General features: G+C 51.2%; 1 protein-coding gene across 1 annotated transcript in view; it reads left to right on the top strand.

Moving 5' to 3' along the window:
* The window catches only part of rbm42 (RNA binding motif protein 42), a 29,637-nt gene extending 16,813 nt beyond the window's left edge, over nucleotides 1-12,824 (top strand). The window contains exons 5-10 of the mRNA XM_078536444.1: nucleotides 3,410-3,555; nucleotides 4,992-5,117; nucleotides 5,519-5,632; nucleotides 9,648-9,765; nucleotides 11,197-11,391; nucleotides 12,248-12,824. Of these exons, the coding sequence (XP_078392570.1) occupies nucleotides 3,410-3,555; nucleotides 4,992-5,117; nucleotides 5,519-5,632; nucleotides 9,648-9,765; nucleotides 11,197-11,391; nucleotides 12,248-12,360 (812 nt within the window). The 3' untranslated portion in view covers nucleotides 12,361-12,824. The remainder of the gene's footprint in view (nucleotides 1-3,409; nucleotides 3,556-4,991; nucleotides 5,118-5,518; nucleotides 5,633-9,647; nucleotides 9,766-11,196; nucleotides 11,392-12,247) is intronic.
* Nucleotides 12,825-13,305: the final 481 nt, after the last annotated feature.

Genomic DNA, 13,305 nt, shown 5'->3' with positions numbered 1-13,305 from the left:
ACCAGTACTGTACCCCAGTGTTACACAGTGACAGACCCGTCCCCACCAGTACTGTACCCCAGTGTTATACAGTGACAGACCCGTCCCCACCAGTACTGTACCCCAGTGTTATACAGTGACAGACCCGTCCCCACCAGTACTGTACCCCAGTGTTATACAGTGACAGACCCGTCCCCACCAGTACTGTACCCCAGTGTTATACAGTGACAGACCCGTCCCCACCAGTACTGTACCCCAGTGTTATACAGTGACAGACCCGTCCCCACCAGTACTGTACCCCAGTGTTATACAGTGACAGACCCGTCCCCACCAGTACTGTACCCCAGTGTTATACAGTGACAGACCCATCCCCACCAGTACTGTACCCCAGTGTTATACAGTGACAGACCCGTCCCCACCAGTACTGTACCCCAGTGTTAGACAGTGACAGACCCGTCCCCACCAGTCCTGTACCCCAGTATTATACAGTGACAGACCTGTCCCCACCAGTACTGTACCCCAGTGTTATACAGTGTTAGACCTGTCCCCACCAGTACTGTACCCCAGTGTTATACAGTGACAGACTCGTCCCCACCAGTACTGTACCCCAGTGTTATACAGTGTCAGACCTGTCCCCACCAGTACTGTACCCCAGTGTTATACAGTGACAGACCTGTCCCCACCAGTGCTGTACCCCAGTGTTATACAGTGACAGACTCGTCCCCACCAGTACTGTACCCCAGTGTTATACAGTGACAGACCCATCCCCACCAGTACTGTACCCCAGTGTTATACAGTGTCAGACCTGTCCCCACCAGTACTGTACCCCAGTGTTATACAGTGACAGACCTGTCCCCACCAGTACTGTACCCCGGTGTTATACAGTGACAGACACGTCCCCACCTGTACTGTACCCCAGTGTTATACAGTGACAGACCCGTCCCCACCAGTACTGTACCCCAGTGTTATACAGTGACAGACCCGTCCCCACCAGTACTGTACCCCAGTGTTATACGGTGACAGACCCGTCCCCACCAGTACTGTACCCCAGTGTTATACAGTGACAGACACGTCCCCACCAGTACTGTACCCCAGTGTTATACAGTGACAGACCCGTCCCCACCAGTACTGTTCCCCAGTGTTATACAGTGACAGACCCGTCCCCACCAGTACTGTTCCCCAATGTTATACAGTGACAGACCTGTCCCCACCAGTACTGTACCCCAGTGTTATACAGTGACAGACTCGTCCCCACCAGTACTGTACCCCAGTGTTATACAGTGACAGACCCGTCCCCACCAGTACTGTACCCCAGTGTTATACAGTGACAGACTCGTCCCCACCGGTACTGTACCCCAGTGTTATACAGTGTCAGACCTGTCCCCACCAGTACTGTACCCCAGTGTTATACAGTGACAGACCCGTCCCCACCAGTACTGTACCCCAGTGTTATACAGTGTCAGACCTGTCCCCACCAGTACTGTACCCCAGTGTTATACAGTGACAGACCTGTCCCCACCAGTACTGTACCCCGGTGTTATACAGTGACAGACCCGTCCCCACCTGTACTGTACCCCAGTGTTATACAGTGACAGACCCGTCCCCACCAGTACTGTACCCCAGTGTTATACAGTGACAGACCCGTCCCCACCAGAACTGTACCCCAGTGTTATACAGTGACAGACCCGTCCCCACCAGTACTGTACCCCAGTGTTATACAGTGACAGACCCGTCCCCACCAGTACTGTACCCCAGTGTTATACAGTGACAGACCCATCCCCACCAGTACTGTACCCCAGTGTTATACAGTGACAGACCTGTCCCAACCAATACTGAGTCACAGTATAAGACAATGACTGACTGGTCCCCATCAATACTGTACACGTGATATAAAGTGATGTATATTTCCCCATCAGTACTGTACCCCAGTGTTATACAGTGACAGATACCTTGATGAAGTTCCAATCTGTAACTCACTCCCGGGTATCCGTTATCCAAAAATAAACCACCCCGAACCCCTCGATTAGATTCCAGTCTGTAACTCACTCCCGGGTACCTGTTATTCTATATATAAACCACCCCGTACCCCTCGATTAGATTCCAGCCTGTAACTCACTCCCGGGTATCTGTTATTCTATTTATAAAGCCCCCCCCGAACCCCTCGATTAGATTCCTGTCTGTAACTCACTCCCGGGTATCTGTTATTCTATATATAAACCACCCTGAACCCCTCGATTAGATTCCAGCCTGTAACTCACTCCCGGGTATCTGTTATTCTATATATAAACCACCCCGAACCCCTCGATTAGATTCCAGTCTGTAACTCACTCCCGGGTATCTGTTATTCTATATATAAACCACCCCGAACCCCTCGATTAGATTCCAGTCTGTAACTCACTCCCGGGTATCTGTTATTCTATTTATAAACCCCCCCGAACCTCTCGATTAGATTCCAGTCTGTAACTCAGTCCCGGGTATCTGTTATTCTATATATAAACCCCCCCGAACCTCTCGATTAGATTCCAGTCTGTAACTCACTCCCGGGTACCTGTTATTCTATATATAAACCACCCCGAACCCCTCGACTAGATTCCAGCCTGTAACTCGCTCCCGGGTATCTGTTATTCTATATATAAACCACCCCGTACCCCTCGATTAGATTCCAGTCTGTAACTCACTCCCGGGTATCTGTTATTCTATATATAAACCACCCCGAGCCCCTCGATTAGATTCCAGTCTGTAACTCACTCCCGGGTATCTGTTATTCTATATATAAACCACCCCGAGCCCCTCGATTAGATTCCAGTCTGTAACTCACTACCGGGTATCTGTTATTCTATATATAAACCCCCCCGAACCCCTCGATTAGATTCCAGTCTGTAACTCACTCCCGAGTATCTGTTATTCTATATATAAACCACCCCGAACCCCTCGATTAGATTCTAGTCTGTAACTCACTCCCGAGTATCTGTTATTCTATATATAAACCACCCCGAGCCCCTCGATTAGATTCCAGTCTGTAACTCACTCCCGGGTATCTGTTATTCTATATATAAACCACCCCGAACCCCTCGATTAGATTCCAGTCTGTAACTCACTCCCGGGTATCTGTTATTCTATATATAAACCCCCCCGAACCCCTCGATTAGATTCCAGTCTGTAACTCACTCCCGGGTATCTGTTATTCTATATATAATCCACCCCGAACCCCTCGATTAGATTCCAGTCTGTACTTCACTCTCGGGTATCTGTTATTCTGTATATAAAGCCCCCCCGAACCCCTCGAACCCCTCGATTAGATTCCAGTCTGTAACTCACTCCCGGGTATCTGTTTTACTTCTTGTCCGGTCCCAGGAATTTATTGGGACGTTGTGTTCTGTGGATCTGCCTCTGGTAAGGTTAACGCCTCTTTCTGCTGTTTCCTCTGCAGCCGGCCCCAGGATTCCCCCGATGAGGCCGCCACCTCCCCCTCCCCTGATGGGACCTCCGATGCGGACCCCTCCCCCGCTCATGATGGGCCATCCAATGGCCCCCCCGCCTCCAATGGGCCCGATGCATCCTGTGCGTTACTCCAACGTGAGTGTGCAATTCTATCCCCACCCGTACAGCGGGACCCCCCCTCCCCCCCAGGCCAACAGAGACTGTGCGGAATCTCTCAACGGGTTACGCAGTGAATAGGCAACACGCTTTGAGGTTCATTTCTTCAGGGATATTGTTATAATAGGGAAAATTCATGTTATATGTTTACAAACCTAGGGTTGATGACATTTAGAGCACTGTGCACAGTTCTGGCCTCCATATCCCTTGGTTAGACCACACTGGGAGCACTGTGCACAGTTCTGGCCTCCATATCCCTTGGTTAGACCACACTGGGAGCACTGTGCACAGTTCCAGTCTCCATATCCCTTGGTTAGACCACACTGGGAGCACTGTGCACAGTTCTGGTCTCCATATCCCTTGGTTAGACCACACTTGGAGCACTGTGCACAGTTCCGGTCTCCATTTCCCTGGGGTAGACCACACTGGGAGCACTGTGCACAGTTTCAGTCTCCATTTCCCTTGGTTAGACCACACTGGGAGCACTGTGCACAGTTCCGGTCTCCATATCCCTGGGTTAGACCCCACTGGGAGCACTGTGCACAGTTCCGGTCTCCATATCCCTTGGTTAGACCCCACTGGGAGCACTGTGCACAGTTCCAGTCTCCATTTCCCTTGGTTAGACCACACTGGGAGCACTGTACACAGTTCCAGTCTCCATTTCCCTTGGTTAGACCACACTGGGAGCACTGTGCACAGTTCCGGTCTCCATATCCCTTGGTTAGACCACACTGGGAGCACTGTGCACAGTTCTGGTCTCCATATCCCTGGGTTAGACCCCACTGGGAGCACTGTGCACAGTTCCAGTCTCCATATCCCTGGGTTAGACCCCACTGGGAGCACTGTGCACAGTTCCACTCTCCATGTTATAAGGTGGTTATCAAGGCACTGGATAAGTTGCAAAAGGTATTCGCAAGGATGATACCAGAGCAAGGAGCTGACATCTATCAGGAAAGACTTAACAGGGTTGGGGCTCTTTTCTCTAGTAAAGAGAAGGCTGAGGGGGGGGTGACCTGATCGAGGTCTTTAAAATGATGAGAGGGGTTTCGATGGGGTAGACGTAGAGAAGATGTTTCCACTTGTCGGAGTGAGACTAGGGGGGCCATCGATATAAGATCATCACTAATAAACCCAATGGGGAATTCAGGAGAAACTTCTTTACCCAGAGAGTGGGGAGAATGTGGGACTCGCTCCCACAGGGAATGGTCGAGGTGAATAGTGTCGATGTGTTTAAGAGGGAAGCTGGATAAACACACGAGGGGGAGAAAGGAATAGAAGGATATGGGGATGGGGTGAGATGGAGAGGGGGGGGTGGGAGGAGGCTGGAGTGGAGCAGGAACACCAGCACGGAGCAGATGGGCTGAATGGCCTGTTTCTGTGTCCTATCACATGTTGTCTTCCTCCTGTTACTGCAGGTGAACCAGTTACCGCCCTTGATGCCAGTGCACCCACCAGTATTGCAGCCGGTGCCCAAGGTCAACTTGACCATTATCCAGGCAGCACCCACTGTCTACAGACCTCCTGTGGTGAAGCCCAAAGAGGTGAGTGCCAGCGGTTCATTGTGTGGGCTACTTCAGTGTTCATCCTGCACCCCCCACCCTCCTCTGCTGTCCTTCCCCCCGCCCCCACCCCATGCTTATCCTTTGCTTTCCTCCATACCCCCTACCCACCACCACCCTCCTCCTACCACCACCCCCCTCCCAGGATGTGTGTGTGTGCCCGAACTCTGCTGTCCCGGAGTTGGGCGGGGGCTGTGTCTGGGTGTGTGTGTGTGCCGGGCGTGTACTGACCCCCCCCTGTCCCGGAGGGATGGGGCTGTGTTTGGGTGTGTGTGTGTGTGTGTGTGTGTGTGCCGGGTGTGTACTGATCCCCCTGTCCCAGGGGGAGGGGGTTGGGTGTATGTGCGGGACCCATTATGATCTCCCTCTTCCTTCCCTTGCAGTTGGAAATTCCTGAGCCTCACTTGCCAACCATGCTGGAGGACAAAGACCAGATTATCACAGACGATAGCCTGATTGGTCCGACTATGCCCGAGATGGAGCCTCCACACATTGAGGTAAAGAGGGAGAGGAAGCATGACCGGATCACAGCCTGGCAGGGCTACGAGGAACCTTGACTGACCCCTCCCGAGTGCAGACCAATTGTAATTTCTACTCCCAGTCTGTTGCGAGTTGAGTTAACTGACAGTCTGGGAGCAGAGAGGATTGAGATTCAATCGAGTATTGCCTCGGAGAGAGGGTTGAGGAGATTTACGAGAATGGTCCCGGCAATCAGAACTCCAGGATTAGGCGCAGGCTATTCGGCCCCGTGAGCCTCCTCTGCCATTCAATAAGATCCTGGCTGATCTGATTGTGGCCTTAACTCCACTTTCCTGTCCGTCCCCCGTAACCCTCGACCCCCCCTTGTCAATCAAACATCTGTCTAACTCAGCCTCGAATATATTTAATGACCACCAGCCTCCACTGCTTTCTGAGGAAGAGAATTCCACAGGCCAACAGCCCTCAGAGAAAAGAAATCCCTCCTCATCTCCGTCTTAAAATGGGAGATCCCTTATTTTTAAACTGTGCCCCCCTAGTTCTTGATTCTCCCAAGAGGGGAAACAACCTCTCATCTTCCACCCCGTCCAGCCCCCTCAGGATCTTATCCGTTTCAATAAGATCACCTCTCATTCTCCTAAACTCCGATGAGTATATGCCCAACCTTCTCAACCTCTCCTAAGACAGTTCCTTCATAAGACCATAAGACCTAGGAGCAGAAATTAGGCCATTCGGCCCATCGAGTCTGCTCCGCCATTAAATCATGGCTGATAAGTTTCTCCACCCCATTCTCCCGCCTTCTCCCCATCACCTTTGATCCCCTTACCCATCAAGAACCTATCTATCTCGGTCTTAAATACACTCAATGACCTGGCCTCCACAGCCTTCTGTGGCAATGAATTCCATAGATTCACCACTCTCTGGCTAAAGAAGTTTCTCCTCATCTTTGTTCTAAAAGGTCTTCCCTTCACTCTGAGGCTGTGCCCTCGGGTCCTAGTCTCTCCTACTAATGGAAACATCTTCCCCACGTCCACTCTATCCAGGCCTTTCAGTATTCTGTAAGTTTCAATCAGATCCCCCCTCATCCTTCTAAACTCCATCGAGTATAGACCCAGAGTCCTCAAACGTTCCTCATATGTTAAGCCTTTCATTCCTGGGATCGTTCTCGTGAACCTCCTCTGGACCCTCTCCAGGGCCAGCACATCCTTCCTGAGATACGGGGCCCAAAATTGCTCACAATATCTAAATGTGGTCTGACCAGAGCCTTATAAAGCCTCAGCAGCACATCCCTGCTTTTATATTCTAGTCTTCTCGAAATAAATGCCAACATTGCATTTGCCTTCCTAACTACCGACTCAACCTGCAAGTTAACCTTAAGAGAATCATCCCGGGAATCAGCCAAGTGAATATTCTCTGATCTGCTTCCAATGCGAGTATAAACCCCCCCCTTAAGTGAGGAGACCAAAACTGTCCACAGTGCTCCAGGTGCAGTCCCACCAATGCCCTGTACAGTTGAAGCAAGACTTCCTACTTTAATACTCTATCCCTCTTGCAATAGAGGCCAACATTCCGTTTACTTTCCTCATTGCTTGTCATTCCTGAATGCTGACTACTTGTGATCCATGTACCAGGACACCCAGATCCCTCTGTACCACATTCTGCAGCCTCTCTCCATTTAAATAATATTCTGCTTTCCTATTCTTCAGGCCAAAGTGGACAACCTCACTTTTTCCCACGTTGTACTCCATGTGCGAAACCTTTGCCCGCTCGCTTGACCTTTGCCCACTCGCTGACCCTGTGAACTCTTCACACCTGCTTTCCTACCTAATTCCATATCTTCAGCAAGTGTGGCTACAATGCAGTGGGTCCCTTCATCCAGGTCATTAATATAGATTGTGAACAGTTGAGGCCTCAGCGCTGACCCCTGTGACCCTCCACCAGTTACAGTTTGGCAACCTGAAAAGGACCCATTTGTCCTCACTCTCTGTTTTCCGTTAGCTAACCAGTCCTCAATCCATGCTAATATGTTAATCCCCTACACCGTGGGCTTTTATTTTGTGTAGTAATCTTTGATGTAGCACCTTATCGCATGCCTTTTTGGAAATCCAGGTACACCACATCTACAGGTTCCCCCTTCATCCACCTTGTTTGTTACATGGCCAAGGAAGCCCGCTGAATTTGTCCAACACGATTTCCCTTTCACAGAAACCATGTCGCCTCCGCCTGATTGTGTTATGATTTCCTAAATGTCCTGCTACCATCTCCTTAAGGATGAATGATAGCATTTTCCCACTGACCGATGTTAGGCTGACTGACCTATAGTTTCCCGCTTCCTGCCTCCCGCCTTTCTTGAATAGAGGGTGTTATGTTTGCGATTTTCCAATCTGCTGGGACCTTTCCAGAATTTGGGGCGATTTGGAAGATTACCACTCGTGCATAAGCCATCTCTGCAGCCAATTTAAGACCCTTGGATGTAGGCCATCAGGTCCAGGGTACTTGTCAGCCTTTAGTCCCATTAGTTTTGCCAGTGCTTTTCCTCTAGTGATTGTGATTGTTACAAGTTCCCCCCTCCTTTAACACCTTGATTTCCTACTACTCTTGAGATGTTTCTGTGTCTTCTGCTGTAAAGACAGGAGCACTTTTCCTGTTCAAAATCTCTGCCGTTTCCCTTGAATAATTCCCCAGTCTCATTCTCTAAGGGACCAGTACTCACTTTGGCTACTGTTTTCCTTTTTATACACGCAATACTTCCCTTACGTGGAGAGCTGGGAGAAGCTGGGATCGTTCTCCTCGGAGCGGAGAAGGTTGAGGGGGAGATTGAATCGGGACGTTCAACATCAGGAGGGGGTTTGGATAGAGTCGATGAGGAGAAAGTGTTTCCAGTGGGCAGGAGGGTCGGTAACCAGAGGGGACACAGATTGAAGAGAATCGGGGGAAAAGAACCAGAGGGGGGAGATGAGGAGGATTTTGTTTTACACACAGCGAGTTGTTGTGATCTGGAAGGCGCTGCCTGAAAGGCCGGTGGAAGCAGATTCAATAGGAACTTTCAAAAGAGGGAATCGGATAAATAACTTGAAGGGGAAAAATTTGCAGGGCTGTGGGGAAGGAGCAGGGGGGAGAGAGGGGACTAATTGGATAGATCTGTCAAAGAGCTAGCACAGGAACAATGGGCCGAATGCTCCTCATCACTGTACGTTGACCCCAGGGTTAGAGAGGCGGTGGAGGGGAAATCAGTCAGGGTTCCTGCTCCTGATCACTGTCCAGTGATCCCCTGGATTAGAGAGAGAGAGGGGGGAAATCAGCCAGGGTTCCTGCTCCTGATCACTGTCCAGTGATCCCTGGGTTAGAGAGAGAGGGGAAATCAGCCAGGGTTCCTGCTCCTGATCACTGTCCAGTGATCCCTGGGTTAGAGAGAGAGGGGAAATCAGCCAGGGTTCCTGCTCCTGATCACTGTCCAGTGATCCCTGGGTGAGAGAGAGAGGGGAAATCAGCCAGGGTTCCTGCTCCTGATCACTGTCCAGTGATCCCTGTGTTAGAGAGAGAGGGGAAATCAGCCAGGGTTCCTGCTCCTGATCACTGTCCAGTGATCCCTGGGTTAGAGAGAGAGAGGAGAAATCAGTCAAGGTTCCTGCTCCTGATCACTGTCCAGTGATCCCCTGGGTTAGAGAGAGAGGGGAAATCAGCCAGGGTTCCAGCTCCTGATCACTGTCCAGTGATCCCTGGGTTAGAGAGAGAGAGAGAGAGAGGAGAAATCAGCCAGGGTTCCTGCTCCTGATCACTGTCCAGTGATCCCTGGATTAGAGAGAGAGAGAGGGGAAATCAGCCAGGGTTCCTGCTCCTGATCTCTGTCCAGTGATCCCTGGGTTAGAGAGAGAAAAAGGAAATCAGCCAGGGTTCCTGCTCCTGATCACTGTCCAGTGATCCCTGGTTTAGAGAGAGAGAGAGAGAGGGGGGAAATCAGGCAGGGTTCCTGCTCCTGATCACTGTCCAGTTGCTTCTCAGACCAGGCCCCTGATTTACCTGATATTCCTCCAGGTTGGGGAGGTGGTCACCGAAGACAAGAAGAAGAGCAAGCAAGAGAGGACAAAGCGTTGTATTCGGACGGCGGCCGGGATTTCCTGGGAGGATCCGAGTTTGCTGGAATGGGAACACGGTCAGTCTCTCCTGGGAGGTGGTCTCTGATGTTGCGCGCTGCTAATCGGACGCTTAACTATACTCGGGCGCGCGTGGTAACTGGAAAACTAAAAACTGGGCACACACCCCGGGTGTTCGGGGAGAGGGAGCGTGCGGTGTCCACAGGAACCCGAGGGGCCTGACACAAGCAGTGGGCACCAAGGGGGCTGGAGGCTATCACCAGCCTCCAAAATGCTATTTCAATTTAATTGTGGTACGTTTCTGTGGAAGGTTTTACCTTTAGTGACCTTGCCCTTTGAGGGTCTGTCAATTTGTCGATTAGTTTTTGCTTTCGTCCTTTGCTAGAAAGAGTATAAAGACTAGGCAGCAGGTCCATCCCTTCACCATCTGAGTTGTAACAGCCCGAATGTCAGGCTACCTGTTCACAGAACCCAGATTGCCAGAGGGTGAAGGGTTAAACTGCGGCCTCTTTATATGTGAGTCCCCAATTATTACCCATCTCCTTAACGCCGCCAACAACCAGAAACTGAACCAGAGCCTAAGGCAGGAGTGTGATGGGATACTCCCCACTTGCCTGGATAAGTGCAGCTCCCACAACTCTCAAGAAGCTCGACACCGTCCGGGACAAAGCAGCCCCGCTTGATTGGCACCCCATCCACAAACATTCACTCCCTCCACCACCGACACACAGTAGCAGCAGTGTGTGTGTACCATCTACAAGATGCACTGCAGCAACTCACCAAGGCTCCTTCGACAGCACCTTCCAAACCCACGACCACTACCATCTAGAAGGACAAGGGCAGTAGACACATGGGGAACACCACCAACCTGGAAGTTCCCCTCCGAGCCACTCGCCATCCTGACTTGGAAATATATCGGCCGTTCCTTCACTGACGCTGGGTCAAAATCCTGGAACTCCCTCCCTAACAGCGCTGTGGGTGTACCTACACCACACGGGGACTGCAGCAGCTCAAGAAGGCAGCTCACCCACCACCTTCTCAAGGGGCAACTAGGGATGGGCAATAAATGCTCGGCCTAACCAGGGACACCCACATCCCAGGAACAAATGCATTTAAAAAAAAAATAATAACTCCACAACTGAGATACAGTTAACATCCTTCGCACTGACACGTTGCTCATTGCGTTGAGCACGTACCCCAGCAATCATGACTCTTTCCTCCATCCCCACTGTTTAATTCCCAAGTGGGTACAGAACTCCCTATCCTAACAGGAACACGACCCCCATTTCTCCAGCGCCTCTCGCCACCTCCAGACGTCCCAAAGCGTTTCGCGACCAATGGGGACGAACATTTCCTCGAAACGCGGTCACTGTTGTAACGTCTGAGGGGGGAGACGCGGCAGTCGACGTGCGCACAGCAAGATCCCACGGCCCAGCGCCGTGTTGGTTGCCTAGGGGGCGGCTGGACTGAAAGGATTCTCCCCGTTTCAGATGATTTCCGGATCTTCTGCGGGGACCTGGGGAACGAGGTTAACGACGACATCCTGGCCCGAGCCTTTGGAAAATACCAGTCCTTCCTCAAAGCAAAGGTCATCAGGGATAAACGCACGGGCAAGACCAAGGGCTACGGCTTCGTCAGCTTCAAGGATCCCAACGACTACGTGAGGGCCATGAGGGAGATGAACGGTGAGTCCATGAAACCCTAACCCTGTGCCGCAGGGAACCCCTGTCAAATAATCCGGGAGTGAGTTACAGACTGGAATCTAATCGAGGGGTTCGGGGTGGTTTATATATAGAATAACAGATACCTGGGAGTGAGTTACAGACTGGAATCTAATCGAGGGGTTCGGGGTGGTTTATATATGGAATAACAGATACCCAGGAGTGAGTTACAGACTGGAATCTAATCGAGGGGTTCGGGGGGGTTTATATATAGAATAACAGATGCCCGGGAGTGAGTTACAGACTAGAATCTAATCGAGAGGTTCGGGTGGGGTTTATATATAGAATAACAGATACCCGGGAGTGAGTTACAGACTGGAATCTAATCGGGTGGTTTATATACAGAATAACAGATACCCGGGAGTGAGTTACAGACTGGAATCTAATCGAGGGGTTCGGGGTGGTTTATATATAGAATAACAGATACCCGGGAGTGAGTTACAGACTGGAATCTAATTGAGGGGTTCGGGGTGGTTTATATATAGAATAACAGATACCCGGGAGTGAGTTACAGGCTGGAATCTAATCGAGGGGTTCGGGGTGGTTTATATATAGAATAACAGATACCCGGGAGTGAGTTACAGACTGGAATCTAATCGAGGGGTTCGGGGGGGTTTATATACAGAATAACAGATACCCGGGAGTGAATTACAGACTGGAATCTAATCGAGGGGTTCGGGGTGGTTTATGTATAGAATAACAGATACCCGGGAGTGAGTTACAGACTGGAATCTAATCGAGGGGTTCGGGGATATTGCTTTGCTGTGTGTTTAATCCCTGGGCTGTCTGCTGACCCCCACTTGTCTCCCGCGTTTCACAGGGAAGTACGTGGGGAGTCGGCCGATTAAGTTGAGGAAGAGCATGTGGCGGGATCGGAATCTGGACGTGGTGAGGAAAAAGCAGAAGGAGAAGAAGAAACTGGGACTGCGGTGAGCGACTGCGGGGGACAGCGCAGGAACTTCACGCCCCCTCCCCTCCCAGTCCCACGACCTGCCGGGCACCGGGTGACACGGGGCGAACCCGAGCCTGGAGATGGCCCGTGATGTCCTCCGTCCCTCCCTCTCTCTCTATCCCTCCCTCCCACCCCTTATCCCTCCCTCCCTCCCACCCCCACCTTGTGTAAAAGTGTTCGTCCCCTGCTTTTTTAAGAGTGGTGAAGGTGTGCAGCACTGTACAGATCGGCTGTGGGACTCGCCACTGGACTAATGAAGGGGATGTTTGATACAGCAAACTCCTCTAATTGTTGTGTGGTCTTTCATGTACACATATACTCGTGCACACACACACACAGGCATACACACACACACACATACACAGACACGCCATCAGTCACACATATTTTGACTTGTAAGTCTCGCTTGTTAAATAGCAATACATCGTTTTCTGTGAATTCTTAATATTGCCTCTTTCTTTGAATTTGGGCTCCATTTCAAGCTCCCTGAGAGGTGCTGGAATGTTAAACGGCAGACGGAGTTCGCTCACTGTCCTTTCACTGAGCGCTAGAATGCAGGAGAATCTTTCTCTCGCTCTCTTGCCTGCTTTCGTCTCTCTGCTCTCCCCGTCGCTCCCGCCCCCGCTCCGACTTGCTTTCTGCTCGTCCGTGTGTTCTGTTCTCTCCCTCTCGCGCGTCCCTGCTTCCGCTCACTTTCCCCCTCTCTCTCTCTCTCGTGCTCGTTCCATCTCTCTCTCCTGTTCTCTGTCTGTCTCGCTGTGCGGAGTGAGTCCGCCTCCCAGTCACTCACTGGTTTGAGTCCTCAGCATAAACTCAAAAACGGGAGGAGGCCCCATTCAGCCCCCTCGAGCCTGTTACACAGGAACAGGAGGAGGCCCATTCAGCCCCCTCGAGCCTGTTACACAGGAACAGGAGGAGGCCCATTC

The sequence above is a fragment of the Cetorhinus maximus genome, unplaced genomic scaffold, assembly GCF_964194155.1.
Source record: "Cetorhinus maximus unplaced genomic scaffold, sCetMax3.hap1.1 HAP1_SCAFFOLD_1219, whole genome shotgun sequence".
Taxonomy (NCBI): Eukaryota; Metazoa; Chordata; class Chondrichthyes; order Lamniformes; family Cetorhinidae; genus Cetorhinus; species Cetorhinus maximus.
Note: the sequence above shows the minus strand (reverse complement) of the source record. Positions and strands in the feature narration are given on the sequence as shown.